At 40.6% G+C, this 18,079-nt stretch overlaps 1 protein-coding gene across 12 annotated transcripts; it reads left to right on the top strand.

Annotated features, from left to right (window-relative positions):
• Nucleotides 1-924: 924 nt before the first annotated feature.
• Nucleotides 925-17,863, top strand: LOC110492062 (uncharacterized). Of its 12 annotated transcripts, XM_021566045.3 has the most exons (13): nt 925-2,883; nt 3,207-3,270; nt 3,768-3,852; nt 4,918-5,306; nt 10,508-10,687; nt 11,808-11,867; nt 13,937-13,972; nt 14,086-14,307; nt 14,434-14,511; nt 15,557-15,685; nt 15,811-15,891; nt 16,337-16,543; nt 16,747-17,863. In XM_021566045.3, exons 2-13 carry the CDS (start codon nt 3,226-3,228, stop codon nt 16,798-16,800), a joined length of 1,566 nt encoding a protein of 521 aa, XP_021421720.2. In that variant the 5' UTR covers nt 925-2,883; nt 3,207-3,225; the 3' UTR covers nt 16,801-17,863. The 12 variants fall into 12 exon arrangements, with proteins under 12 accessions (XP_021421720.2, XP_021421721.2, XP_021421722.1 ...); XM_021566046.3 differs by lacking the exon at nt 11,808-11,867; XM_021566047.3 differs by lacking the exon at nt 14,434-14,511.
• The last annotated feature ends 216 nt before the right edge of the window (nt 17,864-18,079 follow it).

The following is an 18,079-nucleotide window of genomic DNA, read 5'->3' as shown; positions in this document are numbered from 1 at the left end:
AATAATCACAAAGTCCATTCTTGAGGTTATGTTTGCAAAGAATGGCCCTGCCTGCATGCTTCGGCTACAGTAGCAGGAGTGATTTGGCATGTCTCCATGGAATTCAATGAGGGACAGTCTGTGTATTGTTCCGGCCACTCACTCACAGCTGAAAGAAAGTAGCTCACAGGCTATGAGTCCCTCAAAATTGTACCATCAGCTTCTGAGGAGAATATTCATTATTTTTAGTTTGGTTTGGGACCCTTCAGCTTAATTCACACTCCGGGACAGACAGAAAAGGATTAGTTTGTCATTAGTTAGTCATTTTGAACTATAGCCTACAGCTGTATCTAGTCAGCTTGGCATTGATAATGAGTATCACTGATCATATATTTTTCCCACTTGATTGGGCCACTAAAACACAAACTTAATTGATGCTGATATTGGTTTTGTCTAAAATGTTTTGATTTCACTCCTCAGTCTGGATCAATTGCTATTTTCTGGAGCAGCACCTCTGTTTTGATTGCCTGTTATCAACTTCCAATTGATCTATGAACGCGAAACAATTGCCTTATGGTGGCAAGTCCATGGACGATGATCCACATTGATTAGGTTATGCAGCCCTTTGTCTGTCTTGATTAACAGTGCTCCCCTGTTAGGTTCATTATATACACTATATATACAAAAGTGTTAAGCGGAGCGACACAGGGGAACCCAAGAGCAGACTCAGATGAGGAAAAAGAGATGATACAAAGTATTTATTGTTACACAGACAGATATGGAGTGCAGATCCGGGTTGGAGTTAGCTGAGTAGAACAGGGTGAACAGGTCCTGAGAGGAATCCAAGGTGGTGGTGGTGAGTAAAACCTAGAGCAAGGTAGTTGTGTGGTGAGATGTGGAACAGGAGCCAGAGCGGTAACTGCAATGAGAAGATAAATGGTGTCAGGCAGGGAAACAGGCACAGCAGAGTAACAGGATCTTGAATAATCATGAACTGACTGAGTGGAAGTGGCAGGCCTGAGTATTTGTAGAGGTCTTGATTATGGAACGAGTTGCAGCTGGTAGGGATCTGCTCTGACTCCAGCACACCTGTCTCCAGCCACACAATCACAGGGAGAGGGAGAGAGTGTACAGGGGGAGTAACTGCAGGTCAAGAAGTTCCCGGATGAACACCAGAGGGCGTAGCAGGAGCAGATGTGACACAAAAGTATGTAGACACCCCTTCAAATGACTGTATTCAGGTATTTCAGCCACACCCATTACTGACAGGTGTATCAATTGGAGCACACAGCTATGCAATCTCTATAGACAAACATTGGCAGTTGAATGGCCTTACTGAAGAGCTCAGTGACTTTCAATGTGGCTTCGTCATTGGATGCTACCTTTCCAACAAGTCAGTTTGTAAAATTTCAGCCCTGCTAGAGCTTCCCCGGTCAACTGTAAGTGCTATTATTGTGGATTGGAAACATCTAGGAGCAACAATGTCGACACAGAACGGGACCACCAAGTGCAAAACCCACTACCGAGTTCCAAACTACTTCTCGAAGCAATGTCGGCACAATATCTCTTTGTCGGGAGCTTCATGAAATTAGTTTCCATGGCCGAGCAGCCGCACAGAAGCCTAACATCACTATGCCAAGGTTCGGCTGGAGTGGTGTCAAGCTCGCCGCCATTGGACTCTGGAGCACTGGAAGCGCTTTCTTTGGAGTGATGAATCACACTTCACCATCTGGCAATCCGAAGGGATGAATCTGTGTTTAGCGGATGCCAAGAGAACGCTACCTGCCCGAATGCATAGTGCCAACTATAAAGTTTGGTGGAGGAGAAATAATGTGTCTGGGGCTGTTTTTCATGGTTCGGGCTAGACCCTTTAGTTCTAGTGAAGGGAAATCTTAACATTACAGCATACAATGACATTCTATACGATTCTGTGCTTCCAACTTTGTGGCAACAGTTTGGGGAAGGCCCTTTCCTGTTTCAGCATGACAATGCCCCCGTGCACAAAGCGAGATCCATCCGGAAATGACTTGTCGAGATGAATGTGGAAGAGCTTGACAGGCCTGCACAGAGCCCTGACCTCAACTCCATCGAACACCTTTGGGATAAATTGGAATGCCAACTGCGAGCCAGGCCTAATCACCCAACATCAGTGCCCAACCTCACTAATGCTCTTATGGCTGAATGGAAGCAATGAATCCAGCTTTCAGGCCAAAATAAGAAAAACAACTTTACATTATCATAGACTTCTTTGGTGGTATGCTGTCATTTAATTGTCGGTTTATTTTAAACTTGTTTTGTTCATGATCATTTTGGTCATGAACTATTCTTTCTGTCATATGAAGCAACTGAATCCAGTAACCTAAATAAAACACTGTCAAAGAAAGCTATGTTTAAGCTGTATAACAGCTTAATGTGAAAGTAAGTAGTTAGCATGTGTCAGTTATTTGGACTACTGCCCCGCCAAGCAAACAAGCAATGCTTCCAATGGTTTCACATATCCTACGTTCACATCCTGTTGTATCCTAACCCATTAGTCATGAGTTTACCACACTCTGCAGTTTCTAATGGGCTCCTTGAGGTTTCCAGCAATGTCATCAAAATCTGTCTGATAAAGCAAAGCTTATCATCATGTTCTCATTTGAACATTTCCAGACAGAATTCATGAGCATCAGAGATGCTCTGACAGAGTGTTATTGCTGTAGTTGTGTGTTTGGCATTCAAATAGATCCCTTTTTTTATTAGTAAGAGATAGCCCCACCCCTTTAAGAACAGGGCTAAACTCTTATCTATATATACTTAGTTTAGCAGTTTGCAAAGCAGTAAGTCAATCTCCAATTTGCTCCCAGCAGTAGCTGGAATACTACAGAGAGACTGTAGTAAACTCACCAAAGGAGTTGGCATAAGGTAAGACAGGCTCAAATACTTTTAGCTTTGTTTCGATTGTCATTGGTTCATTGTTGCTTCTCTATGGCCATTTAATGTGAACATACAGTGTGCTATTCTTCTTATGTTGTCTCTATTAGCTTTGCTTCAAATGTTATTCATTTATTCACGATGAGTAGCCTATTTTATTGGTATACATCATAACATTTGAATTCATCTCACGCTGTTGTTGGAAGCTATTTGGAAGCTACTGTATAGTATTTTGATGCAAGCATGGAGTATCTCATCACAGCATTAACCTTAGTAACAAATGCACAAACACTGACAAACAGTTTCTTCTGAAGGGTTTCGTCTGTGATCAAGATGGGCAATGAGCATTCCAAAAACAAAGGACATACCAAAGACAAGGTATTGATGAGAAAAGCCTAACTTTACAGCATGCTTGTCTTACTTTGAATGTTGGAATACAGGAGCAAGAAGGCTAGGATAGGCATCTGGCATTTTGGGCAAATACCAGATGAGCTGGTCCATTTTTTGCCTAGTGGGCCTGTCTAACTTAAGTTTAATTTGAGCAAAATGATGATGATCTGGCTAATAATGGGCCAGTGTGGGGGTTTGGAGGAAAAAGTGGGTTGGTGTTGGGACCTCAAGGGGAAGAAATGGAACAGTGTTTTAACAATGGCAGGTTTCTGGTCCCAGTCCACCCCTGGAAGTGTTTACTGTCTAATGTTAGCAGTTTAAAGATACAGACAGTCATTTAGTAGGGATATTACAAGTACACATACATCTTAAACTATATAATTGATGGTCTGTACAAAATTGAGTAATGATGAAAGTGATGTGCTGAAAATAATGAAAACAATGATGGCAAGAGAAACTGATATCAACAATCCTTCTTCTTATAGTCCGAGCAGGCTCTGGACAAGCACCCGGAAGGAGAAGTGAATAACCATGCTGTAAGCATCTTGTACGATGGCCTGGAGAATAGTGGTAAGTGCCCAGTACACAAGGCCATTGTTACATCCAGTAATAAATGGCTTTGAGTGGTTTGGTAGCCATTTATCCTGTTGTCACCTGATTGTTACCTCATGATCAATAACCTAAACTTTGGGCCCAACTGGTTGCAACACCTCGGTCTATAATGCTAGTTATTAATTTACAGCTCCAATGGGATGATATGACAGTGACAGTATGTCACTTGTAATCAATCTTGAATTGTTGGATTAGTCTGGATCAATTTACAAGTCTCTCTTAATTCTCTGTAAATACAGCAGTCTGTCAGTGCTACTGGGTGGTGTTCAATGTTAACTCTAGGCGTAGCCTTGAACATAGAGGATGAACAGATGTTTGATCTATCTATGTGTATATTGTCTCACTGGATCAACAGTCAGGTACAAGGATTTTCAGGCCAAGTCCATATGTATTTTCTCCAAATGCGATAATATTGATATTGGTCGTCAAGGGGAGGCAGGTAACCTTGAGGGTAGAGCGTTGGGCCAGTAACCCAAAGGTGCTAGTTCGAATATCGGAGCTGACAAGGTAAAAAATCTGTCGCTGTGCCCTTGAGCAAGGCACTTAAACCTAATTGCTCAGAGGGAGTTGGGATATGAAGCAACATACATCCATTACACACCTGTGTGTGACAGGACAAATATAAGCACCCCCAAAAATATTATTTGATATCAGCAAGTGAGACACTAAAGCCACTGTTTCTAGAACAGGTTGTGTTTGTTTCACACGACTAGTCTATATGTCTCTAGTAGCACATTAGTTTTACATACAGAGCAAGGGAAGGTTTTGCTTGCATTGCATTTAGTGTAATGACCTTAGCACTGCATTGATCAGTCATAAGGGTAGTATCAATAGAAAACACATTTGGTGAAGTTGCATGCTGTTTACCACACATACTCCCATTTTCTTCAAAATTATATGTTGCCAGACATCCGATAGATCGATCATAGCCAGCTATGACCAACCTGATGCTTGTGTACAAACGATGAATCATAGCAAATAACTTTATATTTCCTGTCACACCAAGTAACCTATGTCTTGCAGATACAAGTGAAGCAGCTGTGGAGCAGAACAGTCAGCCTTCCTCACGGCCTCCCGCTAAAGAGCCAGGTATAGTGGAGGCTAACGGCAGTGGTTGTGCGCCTGTGGTGGTGGAACAGGAGCCTGTCATTGAGAATGTTCCAGAAGCGGAAGCAGAGACTGCTAAGCCGAAAACCATACCAGAACCGGAACCAAACCACCAAAAGAAGGAGCCCAAGGAGAGTTCAAAAGAAAGAGTGAACGTATTTGACAACCTCTTCAAGAAGAAAGCTACACCTCAACCCAACCCTGATCCAGCCCCTGAAAAGGAGGAGCCCATAAAGGAGAAAACTGTGGAGGAGAGTAAGAGTTCCCCGGAAGTCTCTGTAACGGTGACCGATGGGATCCACGATGTAAGTATCTAATCAGTAGCCTTCAAATTGGGTTAGAATAAGTTCCATTTCAACTTTACTCAGTGTAGTGATCATTGATTAATGATCATCAACTCCTAACTTGAGATGTTCATATATCTACATCTAAATGATTTTGGTTATTCCAATGTAGCTAACTATGGATATAGCCACTGTAAAGTGAGTTGTACTTTGAATTGGTAACATTAACTTACAATAATATTGCATCTGTTGTGAGAACATCAACACGTCATTCTTCACTTTCCAGTGTTTAACAAAACACATTACAAATCTAACAAAAATTCTTGTTGATTCAAAGGAGGCAAGCGAAGTCTTGATGGCTGCACATTTGTTTCCAAAACAACTGGAAGTCAGATTCTCATTTCCGGAGGCAGAGTCTGAACTTTCATCACTGCTGGATTTTCTTACAGCAGACAGCATTCAAATCACCACTGAAAGCTCTGAAGAGCAGCCTACAGAGGAAAGTGTCAGCCCACCTGAAGAGGAAACGACAGAACCGGTCTTTGGTGAAGAACCCACAGAGGATACAACTGTGGAGAAGAGCCCCGTACCCAAAGAAGAGCTGGGAGAAATTGCATATGTTCTTGAAAATGAAGCTGCTTTATACTCAGCAATCACTGAAGAACTAGAAGAGCTGGAAGAAATTGCAGATGCTCTTGAAAATGAAGCTGCTGTAGACTCAGCAATCGCTGAAGAACTAGAAGAGCTGGAAGAAATCGCAGATGCTCTTGAAAATGAAGCTGCTGTAGACTCAGCAATCGCTGCAGAACTAGAAGAGCTGGAAGAAATCACAGATGTTCTTGAAAATGAAGCTGCTATGTACTCAGCAACCGCTGAAGAACTAGAAGAGCTGGAAGAAATTGCAGATGTTCCTGAAGATGTAGCTGCTATAGAGTCAGAAGAACTTGAATCTAGCCCCAGTGCTAAAGAGACGACTGAGAAAAACAAGAAGAACGATGAACGGAAAGAAACAAGCGACTCATCATCGAGGTTGCTCGGCCAGCTGCAATCCGCATGTATGAAAATCATTAAAGAATCAGTATATAGCCCTGTCCGTGTCTGTATTGAGATGTCTGCAGAGGGCTGCGGCACTATTAACATTACAATTCAGCTCAGTCTGAGGCAGAGAGGGGATTTGAAATGCGAGGATGAGACTTCCGCTGAAACAGCATTGGATATGGAGTAATTTACAGCTGAGGAGCAGGATCCTCTTCAAAGAATCTAGATTCCGTGAATAAATTATTTGACACTGTGAATGCCTGCAAAAGGAGACTGATTGCAGTACTAGTATTATAATTGTTTTACTAATCTGACATGGTTATATGATTGTATGATTTATTATACTGAACAAAAAATATAAACTCAACATGTAAAGTGTTGGTCCCATGTTTCATGAGCTGAAAAAAAAGATCCCAGAAATGTTCCAAACGCCCAAAAAGCTTATTTCTCTCAGATTTTGTGCACAAATTTGTTTAGAGAATTTGGCAGTACTCGCAACCGCAGACCACCTGTACGGCATTGTGTGGGCGAGTGGTTTGCTGATGTCAACATTGTGAACAGAGTGCCCCATGGCGGCGTTGGGGCTATGGTATGTTTTGTTTACATCCCTGTAAGTGAGCATTTCTCCTTTGCCAAGATAATCCATCCACCAGACAGGTGTGGCATATCAAGAAGCTGATTAAACAGCATGATCATTACACAGATGCATGTTGTGCTGGGGACAATTAAAGGCCACTCTAAAATGTGCAGATTTGTCACACAACACAATTCCACAGATGTCTCATGTTTTGAGGGAGCGAGCAATTGTCATTCTGACTGCAGGAATGTCCACCAGAGCTGTTGCCAGAGAATTGAATGTTCATTTCTCCACCGTAAGCATTCTCCAACGTTGTTTTTGAGAATTTGACAGTACATCCAACCGGCCTCTCAACCGCAGACCATGTGTAAGTAACCATGCCAGCCCAGGACCTCCACATCTGGCTTCTTCACCTGCAGGATCATCTGAGATCAGCCACAGCTGATGAAACTGTGGGTTTGCACAACAAAAGTATTGCTGCACAAACTGTCTGCACAGAAACCGTCTCGGGGAAGCTCATCTGCGTGCTTGTCGTTCTCCCCCGGGTCTCGTCGTCCTCCTCAGGGTCTTGACCTGACTGCAGTTCGGCGTTGTAACCGACTTCAGTGGGAAAATGCTCACCTTCGATGGCCACTGGCACGCTGGAGAAGTGTGCTCTTCACCGATGAATCCTGGTTTCAACTGTACAGGGTAAATGTCAGACAGGGTGTATGGGATCATGTGGGTGAGTGGTTTGCTCTTGTCAACGTTTTGAACAGAATGTCCCATGGTGGCTGTGGGGTTATGGTATGAGCAGGCATAAACTACGGACAACGAACACAATTGTATTTCATTGATGGAAATTTCTATGCACAGAGACACAGTGATGAAATCCTGGGGGCCATTGTCGTGCCATTCATCTGCCACCATCACCTCATGTTCCAGCATGATAATGCGCAAGGAGCTGTACACAATTCCTGAAATCTGCAAATCTTCCAGTTCTTCTATGGCCTGCATACTCACCAGACATGTAACCCATTGAGCATGCTTGGGATGATCTGGATCAACAACATTCCACAGACCACAATCAATAGCCAGATAAACTCCATGCGAAGGAGATGTGTGAGGCAAATGATGCCCACACCAGATACTGACTGGTTTCCAATCCATACGCATACCTTTTTTTAAAGGTATCTATGACCAACTGATGCATATCTGTATTCCTAGTCATGAAATCCATAGATTATGGCCTAGTTCATTTATTTCAATTGACTGATTTCCTTATATGAACTGTAACAGTAAAATCTTTGAAATTGTTGCATGTTGGGCTTTATATTTTTGTTGTGTTCAGTATATTTTATCTTACCTATGATCTTTGCAATTAAAATGTTTAAAAGTCTCATTCAAAGTCTGGTTTATTTTTCAATTAATCGTGTTAATGTTTTACTTGTACACAGTAAATTGTTCAGTGTTACCTGGTGTTGATTTTTCAGTGTAACATTTATAGTGTTCATTCAGGTGTTATTAAATTAACTCTGTAAGTTTTAAATTAACACTCATTGGTGTAAATTAACCCCAGTGTTGGTGTTAATAACCAGTATTCAGCAAAAACCATGCCCATCATTATCATATTTCCCAGCATGCTCTATTGCATGTTGATTTGTTATCTATCATATCTTATTCTACTCAAATTTAAATAACATACATTTTTCCCTGTACATGAACCCCATACATGAATCCCGAGCCGACAAGGTGAAAAATCAGTCGATGTGTCCTTTTATTTTTTTATTTTTATTTCACCTTTATTTAACCAGGTAGGCTAGTTGAGAACAAGTTCTCATTTGCAACTGCGACCTGGCCAAGATAAAGCATAGCAGTATGAGCAGACAACACAGAGTTACACATGGAGTAAACAATTAACAAGTCAATAACACAGTAGAAAACAAAGGGGGAGTCTATATACAATCCTTGAGCAAGGCACTTAATCCTAATTGCACCTGTAAATCGCTCTGGATAAGAGCGTCTGCTAAATGACTAAAACATACATGTAAAATAAAAATATATCTCCACTCTTGCTGGAGTGCAATAGGAATTACAAATCACTTTGCAAGCCATCATAATGTGAATTGCAGGCCTGAAAACCTCGAGATCAAGGCCACTGTACTAGGGTCAAAATAAGGCCTTATTAAATACTTGTTGTATCGTGTTAAAGAATGACATTTTAATGCTAACATATTCAATCAGGATCTCACTTGGTGAAGGCCACAGGACTGAAAATTGATTATTACAACAACCATGCCTGTCACTAAAAAATACAGTCATGTGTGGTAGCTCTATAATTCACTTGAAAAGCAATGCACTCTGGGAAATATGCAAGTCAGGCTTTACACTAAACATTGTGTTAATTTAACACTGACAAGTGTAGACCCATATATAAACTGGACCAGTGTTAAGAGTTTGCTGTGTATCTGCCCGATTTACATAAACATTCTCTCTGCTTCCGCACGGCACGACACCAAAAGTCTCCTGAACAGCTTCTATCCCCAAGCCATAAGACTGATAAATAGCTAAAAACAAATGGCTACATGGACTATCTGCATTGACCCTTCTATTTTATTGATTTTTTTTCTCTATTCTCTAGTCTCTATGCAAACTCTACACACACACACGCACACACACACACACACATACACACACATACACACACACACACACACACACACACAACAAGCACTGACTACACACACACACTCACATGCCATCATCATATGCGCTGCTGCTACACTGTTTAGCCTAAATCCTGATGCGTAGTCACCTTAATCCTATACAAATCTAACCGTACCACTCCAGTATCCCTGCACATTGTAAAAATGGTATTGGCACTGACCCAGGAACTGACCCTGTATATAGCTTACTCACTTTCTTGTGTTGTTATTTCTATTATTTCTCATGTGTTTTTTTGTTCTACTTGACTTTTTGTATTTCTTTTTTATAGTACTACCGCATTGTCGGGAAAGAGCAAGCAAGTAAGGCATTTCACTGTGCTAGTGCACGTGAAACTTTACATTCAAATTCCACTCAATTATTCTCATTGAATATTTTCCTAATGTATAGATCTGTCTTGGGAGTTTATGTTAAGAGGGTGGGATGTGTTGACATATTAGATAGAGTCAACTCATGTTCCTGTTGAGTAGATAGTCTTGTTCAATGACTGGAGTGAAGCCCAGATGATGAAGGAGCATTGTTTCATTTAAACTAAGTCATATTACTGTAAGAAATATTCAATGAAATGTATATATTGTTGGATAAGAATGGAGGGTTTTCTTAGAATACCACAAAACAAGATATTTGAGTTTGCTGTCATTTCTCAGAGAAAAGAGAGAGACAGAAGTCTCCAACATTGCTGAATATCAATGAGTGTGTGTGTGTGTGGGGGGGGGGGGGGGGGGGGGGGTGACAGGCTATAATAAAAGGGTGATTGTTGATCGTGCCCCAAGTAGGCAGAGGCATGGTTGGAATTGTGCTCCGATCTCAATGCTGCATCGAACAGACTCATTGCTTGCACATCAGCTCCAGTGCTCCAACACATTCACATTTCTGGGGGATAATTATTTGTGGTTGTCTATAGGAGCCACTTGATGAGGTAAAGGAGGACACAGAGACTTCAGTGAAGCCTCCCAAACCTAGTCCAGAGGCAGAGGAGGTCAAAGGCCCCGGAATTGGCGAGGAAAGCAGTCACCTCGAGGAAAACCAAGAGGGTGAGAGTCAAACAGAAGATAATCCAGTTATGAACTTCTTTAAAACACTAGTAAGTCAAACATTTTTTCAATTGATTTTGATTTGTGTTGTTTAAAGAATTGAAGAGTTGTTTTAATGGTAACGTCCATAAGTGAATAGATATGCACAACATATGTGATTGCCTAATGGTTGTTTTTATAATACATTTAAAAGAGGTGTAAATTAGTGACCTTGCCTCATAAATCTGTAACCTTTGCCAAAATATTTCAAGCCTTTGTAAAAGAAAATCCATTGTGAAACCGCGACGAACACTAATTGAAGAACCATCATTTATTTTGTATTGAAAAGGAAGATTCGTATAATGCTATCAGAATTCCAAATATGTTTTTTGAATGGCAAAACGTTTGGCCTGTAATGCTTGATTATGCTCCGAATCAACTAAATGAGAACGCGGGCTCCATCAGTGATGCCATTGTGTTTTTAGACTGCAGAGTGCTGTCAGTGATCTCGCTCATTGTGTGTGATAAATATGTGTAGCGTCAGCCTAAGGGCAATGAGGGTGTCTCTAAGAAAGAGAGACCACATCTTGAAGGAATGATTACACAGGCAGCTATTGTCGTTTCTCTTCATCATGCCTTCTTTTGGAATTATGCCTCCATATAGAGTGAACATAGGCCCTGCGCCATGCTAATCAAATCCTTTGAACATGCGGGAATGTGGTGGTCTTTTGTTCAGCCAATCGTGTGAGCTCACAAGGGAGGCCTGTGTCATTGGAAGTTGAAATGCATGAAGATAGAGCGAGGGAAGGCCTACGCCATCTCCAGAGCACAATGGCTGTCACAATGAGAGAGCATGTACTGTATGTGCTTTGCCAAGGGCTTCTTTGTGTGCCATCAGTTGGACAACCGTAGACGTCAATGGCTATATGACTAACTTAAAGACGTTTAGGAAAATAGTCATTTCACTGTACCCTGTGACAGTAACTCTCTTATCCAAATAAACATTGCTGTTATCTTCTGTCTGCACTGCATTTCATTTGAAAGAAAGAAATTCAACATCAACATACACTTAAGCGCTAGATCTTTTCGTAGGAAGCAACGGGTAGCTCACAATTTTGACTGACTTCCAAGATTGTACGCAGACACTCGTGACTCAATATATATATATATATATGTCTGTGTTTTACCAAGGTGACTCCTACCAAAAAAAACAAGCAAGGAACTGCCACCCCTGATGTTACAAAAGACCAAGTAAGCATGTATTTTTATTTGGAACATAATACATTATGAAAAAGCACTGAATCACATTCAATACAGATACAATTATGCACAGAGATACCTATAGTATAGTACGCTGTATTCTATACTGAACAAAACATATTTAAAGGCAACATGCAACAATTGATTTTGATTTTACTGAACTACAGTTCATATGAGGAAATCAGTCAATTGAAATGAATAAATGAGGCCCTTATCTATGGATTTCACATTACTTGGAATACAGATATGCATCTGTTGGTCACAGATACCTTAAAATGGGCCTCACAATAGGCATTTTGTGGATGTTTAAAGAGGATTTGTGTTGTTTAAAAAATTGAAAAGTTGTTTTAATAGTAAGGTCCATAAGTGAATTGATATGCACAAAATATGTGATTGCCTAATGGTTGTTTTATAGTACATTTAAAATTAGTTCATGTAAATGAGTGACATTGCTTCATAAATCTGTAACCTTTGCCAAATTATTTCAAGACTTTGTAAAAATTCATTGTGAAACCACTACGAACACTCTTGAAGAACTATCATTTATTTGTTATTGAAAAGGAAGATTCATAATGCTGTCATAATTCCAAATATGCCTCTGAATAGCAAAACATTTGGCCTGTAATGCTTGATTATGCTCCCAATCAACTATATAAAATCAAAGTATATTTTAGACGTTATAGTGCTGTCAGAGATCTTGCTCATGAAGAGTTAACATACCCCAGCACTTTGTTATTCTCCTTTTTGTGCATTCAAATTGCCATCGATATGCAATTGTATTATGCCTGCCCATACCATAGCCCCAACGCCACCATGGGGCACTCTGTTCACAATGTTGACATCAGCAAACCACTCGCCCACACGACGCCATACAGGTGGTCTGCGGTTGTGAATCCGATTGCACGTACTGCCAAATTCTCTAAATCAACGTTGGAGGTGGCTTATGGTAGAGAAATTAACATAAAATGATCTGTCAACAGCTCTGGTGGACATTCCTGCAGTAGTATGCCAATTGCATCTGTGCCGTTGTGTTGTGTGACATTTTTTAGATTGGGCTTTTATTGTCCCCAGTACAAGATGCACCAGTGTAATGATCATGCTGTTTAATCTGCTTCTTGATTTGCCACAACTATCAGGTGGATGGATTATCTTGGCAAAGGAGAAATGCTCACTAACAGAGATGCCAACAAATTTGTGCAAAAAATCTCAGATAAATAAGCTTTTTGTGTGTATGGAACATTTCTGGGATCTTTAATTTCATCTAATGAAACATGGGACCAACACTTTACATGTTGCGTTTATATTTTTGTTCAGTGAATATTTAATGCTATACAATTATTTCCCTTTGGTAAAGTCATCTAAAATAATAAGGGCCGCTTTTCTTGCCTAACTTTACCTTCAGCAGAAAGAGAACATCTTTCTCATTGCTTACACCAACAAAGGTGAAAAAAATAACAAGTGAAACACATCTCACTCTTAACTCTTATCATTTTCATCCCTTTGGTAGCATGAGGCCTCACTCAAGATGGCCGTCGTTAACATCTACACTTGCATCTACAGTTGCAACATATTAACCTACAGTGAGAGGCTTTTGGATGACTGTGATTGTAACTGTTATTGAATGCTGCAGAAAAAAAAGCATAAATTCATCATATTGAATACCCAAAATGTCAAATACAGGCTGAGTTAAACAGACCAATGATTCTTGAGCCTTATTAAACAAGTATTTAGTAGTGTCAGCAGTCTGCCATGACTGGCATCCATCTTCTGTTGAAGGCCACAGCTGTGAATAGCTATGCAGGCCAAGGGGCGTCTTACCCAGCTGTGGAGCCTGTTGCAAATAACCTTGGTTAAACCAGAACTAAAACCTTGCTTAATTTGTTCAGGAGTTCGATTGTTTACGTAGTCTGTCCACGACAGATTAGTTGCAAAAGATGCCTCTTCAGGTCCGCTAATCAACCTGTTTAGACAGAAGGTACATGATCTCTTAGCAGAAACAGAATGGTGATTATTCTCCTTATTACCAGCACTAACTATTGTTTGTTGTTGTCAAAAAACAGTCACAGAAAGAGGCCCAACCAACAGCAAAAACTACAGTGAGTACTGAATGAATGCATAAATAAATAAATACATAAATCATGTTTTGTGACCTCGGTGATCAACTGTTCCTATTTTGCTTCCTTTTCCGTTGTGCCTCTGGCTCGAATAGGCTGCACAAGTAGTGGATGCTCCAGCAGCAGCCAAAGGAGGAATGTCATTCCCACCACCCCCACCTCCAGCCCCAGCACCACCTAAGATGGAGGTTAAAGCAGAAATAGCAGCCCAACCTGTGACAAACGCACCAAAAAAAGAACCAAAGGATGCTGCCAAAGAACCAGAGGCCACCAAGTCGAAATCTGACAGCCCGTTCAGCAGACTTTTCAGCCGAAAGGTAAGCCAATACAGGCACTGCAAGGCACTTAAAAGGATTCTTTGGCAAATTGATCTTTCTGTAAAAGAGAATAATATAATGTATGAATGTCTGTGTCAGATTATAACAGTTTGATCTGAATTTGAGGCATTGCTAGGCCTCAAGTCTAAAATCAAGGTTAAATCAACAAGTGGATCCAGTGCACCTGCCAAGCCTCCTGCAGTGGTAAATGACAATACAACATTCAGCCATTTTGAAACTAACAGAGTTAAGCTCACTGTGACATCCATCATTTCATATAACTGTATTAAAATCATTGCATCTTGTGGGTACACTATCTACTAGCTATATCATACAGACTGCTGCCTTTTCTCTTGTGCGGAACATCAGTACAGAGACCAAACAGAGCAGTCCCTCAGAGCATTCGTGTAAATGTAGACCTATCTTCATACTTCAAATGACATATTGTGAGTTTCATTGCTGATGTTTTTCTCAATGTGGAGTAAACACACCTATGATAGCACCGCAATCAGCTAGACTGAGGCATGGCTTGTGGAGAATGAGCTTAGGTCTGCATTCATTCATCATCCGTGAACATTAACAGTATCCCACAACATCAGAAATCCAACCAGATCTAATTCAGTCATTTGAGCCCAAAGTAACAACGTATATAACAGCAGACCGAATATTGATTTCAGAAACTGAATTTGACTCTGTTTTCCAATCCTGACTGTGTGTGTGCGAATGTGTATTGTGTATTTATTTGTGTGGTGAACTGTGCTTTTACAAACCTACCTGTGCCTTGCCATGTTGCCCATTCAGTATAAAGCCTAGATAGTGTGTTATACGGCACATGTTCAGATCAACATCATTCTGCCCTCCACAGACAGTGGAAGCAGTGGAGCCACAGCCAGTTGTTGCTGTACAGGTAGAAGTGCTCTCTTGGCATACTCCATCCACCCTGTGCCGTCTTTTTCTCTTTCGGTCGGGTTGCATGGTCGAATTTGGTATTCACACTATCAGTTATAATTGGTCTCATCAATAGGGTGCCCTTCAGGGGCAAAGTACATCACATCTCTTTTACAGTACCAGTTTTGGTTCCAGAGTATAGCTTTTCACCCCCCTCGTGTCTTTCTTCTTTCTTCTCTGTTTGGTGGGTTCTTTTCTGGTTCCACCAGGTGGCTGATTAAGTTTTTTTGTGCCTTTATACACACCTTATTCCTGAGAAGGGCTCATAACTAAATTTTTCTCTTCTGCTGTTTCGATATAGGAGATAGACGCCTCAAAGACGGCTACTCTGGAGGCCTCTGCCAAACCAGAACCACCACCGGCACCTGCACCGAAAGAGGGGAAGAAACCGGCTGTAGCCAAAGCCTCCTTTTCTTTTTTCAAGCCCAAGGTAAGGCAGATATTTTACTTACATCCCACTTTGGTTCTCAACGGGAACTACACATGCTAGTTATATTGGAAAGACAGGAAAATGTGCAAATGTGATAAACAATAACGGAATGGTGTGAATTTGAGGACCTGCTAAACCAAATGGCTTCAAAAGTCCAGACGGCTTCAACAAGTGGAGTCCGACTCCTCAAGAAACCTTTCAAAGGGGTAAATGACCATTCCTGAGAGCCAGTGTGAAATTAACAAGAGTGATCTCACTGAGTTCAGCTTATGCTGGTACTACCATATTGAAATACCCTGCACAAATAATGTACATTATCTGGTAGATCAATTCATATCTGTTGAATACACATGATCCAAAAACAGCTGGTTAGACTAGTGATAGTTTTTCCATTTCTAATTTCTATAAATTATATATTTACCAACCAGAACAATGCTCCCATTAATCTAGTCGTTATTTATTTGCGTCAATTGTGCTCTTGCATTGTGCTAGTTAATGTATTAATGTGTGGGCTCAGCTTTACCTGGTGAGAGAAAGGAGTGCAACGTCATAATACAACTTTTGATCGAGGAATGGCTTTACGATTAACATTACATGATACAAATTACACTCAGAAATGTATCTTTTGATTATTTGTCGTAATTTAATCAGGCTTCTGAGCCAAAAAAGGAAGCCCCAGCACCAGCTGCAGACGCAATAGCTGGCCCAAGTGTGGCCAAGGAAGAACCAAAGGCCCCAGAGATCCCTGCTGTGGACAGCAAGCCAGCATCAGGACCCTCCGAGGGTGGGGACAATTCCCCCGTCCTCCCTAAGAGGCTGGAGAAGAGGAACTCCATCCACTTGTTCTTCAAAAACCTGGTGGGCTGAATTGGCAATTCCGCTCTTAATCAAATGTGCCACCACTAGATGGCCTCAGCAACTTATTATGACTGTGAGCCATTCTTTACAATGAAATGTCGAGCGATATTGCTTATGGAAAAGTCATGTGAGAAAAATCAAATGTAGATTCTCATATAACGTTCTACATTGATAAGTGAAAAAAAACTTTCCTTTCCTTGCAGGGGAAACGCCAGTCAGATGCAGGAGTACAAACAGAACCAGAGAAGACCAAATAAAAAGGAAACATCCCTTATTTGCCCTCCCCAGAATCATCTGGAAATCAACTTTTGATTTGTTAGATACATCATTTTTGATCATCTGTTCGCACTATTGAAGGGATGGTGGTAAGAGCAAGTTCGTTGAGGGACAGAGGCTGTAACTGGTCTGGTCTAGTCATTGTGGAGTATTTCAGAGAGTTGTTCTTTGTCAAGGAGGTAAAACACATGTTTGGTTGAAAGGCTTGATAGGTAGAAAGAGGTGTGGTTAGTGACTTGCACTGGGAGAAACATCCATTTTCTGTTGCCTGTGCTGTTAAACTTAACCTCTCTCTCTATACATGATGCAGCATTTACCCTTGCTTTGACAGATCAATGCACCTAATGACGTAATGCGATATGTAACGTTTTGCTTCATTTTTTTCCCCCACATGGTGTAAAAATAGAACTAGTCTGAAAGAACTTGTGAAGTGCATTCGACGGTTTCAGATAAGTTCATAGGATGGTTTGTAGAATAGATGCATAAAGCTCAGCTTGCGATAAAGCAGTACTAATGGAATATATTGGAGGAGTGGGGGAAATGTTGATTATGTTTTGATTAATGATTAACACGTGCACGTTACAGTGTTATTTTTAACTTGGCAGGAACTGTACATGGATGCAACCATATCATTGATGATAAATATCAAATATATGATATATAATATGATATACCATTCATTATTATAATCATACACAGGGGGGACATCACAATCGTTACGTTTGTTGGGCTGCACACATCACCTGGTAGTCTATAGAGCTAATACTGCATAGTCACGAATCAAAGCTGATTTACATTTTCCTAAAGGTTTTCCTAAAAATGGTGGTTCGTTTTCATGTGATTGAACTGTTTAACATACTGTATGTGTGCCTGTATGGAAACTGTTATAATTTTGGGGATCGTGTCTGTTTATTTCTGCATCTATTTACTATATATAGAATCTGCAAATAGATCATTTCCTGTGCCAACCCTTCACAAATATATGGTACCATAACATCACATGTGTCTTATTAAAGGATTTTTTCTGTAACTGTTTAAAGAGAATACATGTGTACAGTATTTCTTTCCTTGTTTTTTTCTATGTGTCAATTTAGACCAAAAATTGATCAGGGGGGAATAAGAATCATAGTATTTAGGTTTAACTTAAATTATTGCTCATGTTATCATCAGACAGGATTACCAAGTGTTGCAATAACTGAAAAAGACATGACCCAACAAGTTTATCTCGCATGACTGAAGTAAGAAGCCAAGCTGTCTGTC

The sequence above is a fragment of the Oncorhynchus mykiss genome, chromosome 16, assembly GCF_057628025.1.
Source record: "Oncorhynchus mykiss isolate SJ-2025 chromosome 16, ASM5762802v1, whole genome shotgun sequence".
NCBI classification, from domain to species: domain Eukaryota; kingdom Metazoa; phylum Chordata; class Actinopteri; order Salmoniformes; family Salmonidae; genus Oncorhynchus; species Oncorhynchus mykiss.
This window is presented reverse-complemented; position numbering and strand designations above follow the sequence as displayed.

What these genes read in the sequence shown, in the direction of transcription:
- LOC110492062 (XM_021566045.3), top strand. Translation starts at nt 3,226, where the DNA reads ATGGGCAATGAGCATTCCAAAAACAAAGGACATACCAAAGACAAG. An exon ending in CTGATGTTACAAAAGACCAA is followed by an intron (nt 11,868 to 13,936) that starts GTAAGCATGTAT and finishes GTCAAAAAACAG; the next exon opens with TCACAGAAAGAGGCCCAACC. An exon ending in TCAAGAAACCTTTCAAAGGG is followed by an intron (nt 15,892 to 16,336) that starts GTAAATGACCAT and finishes TAATTTAATCAG; the next exon opens with GCTTCTGAGCCAAAAAAGGA.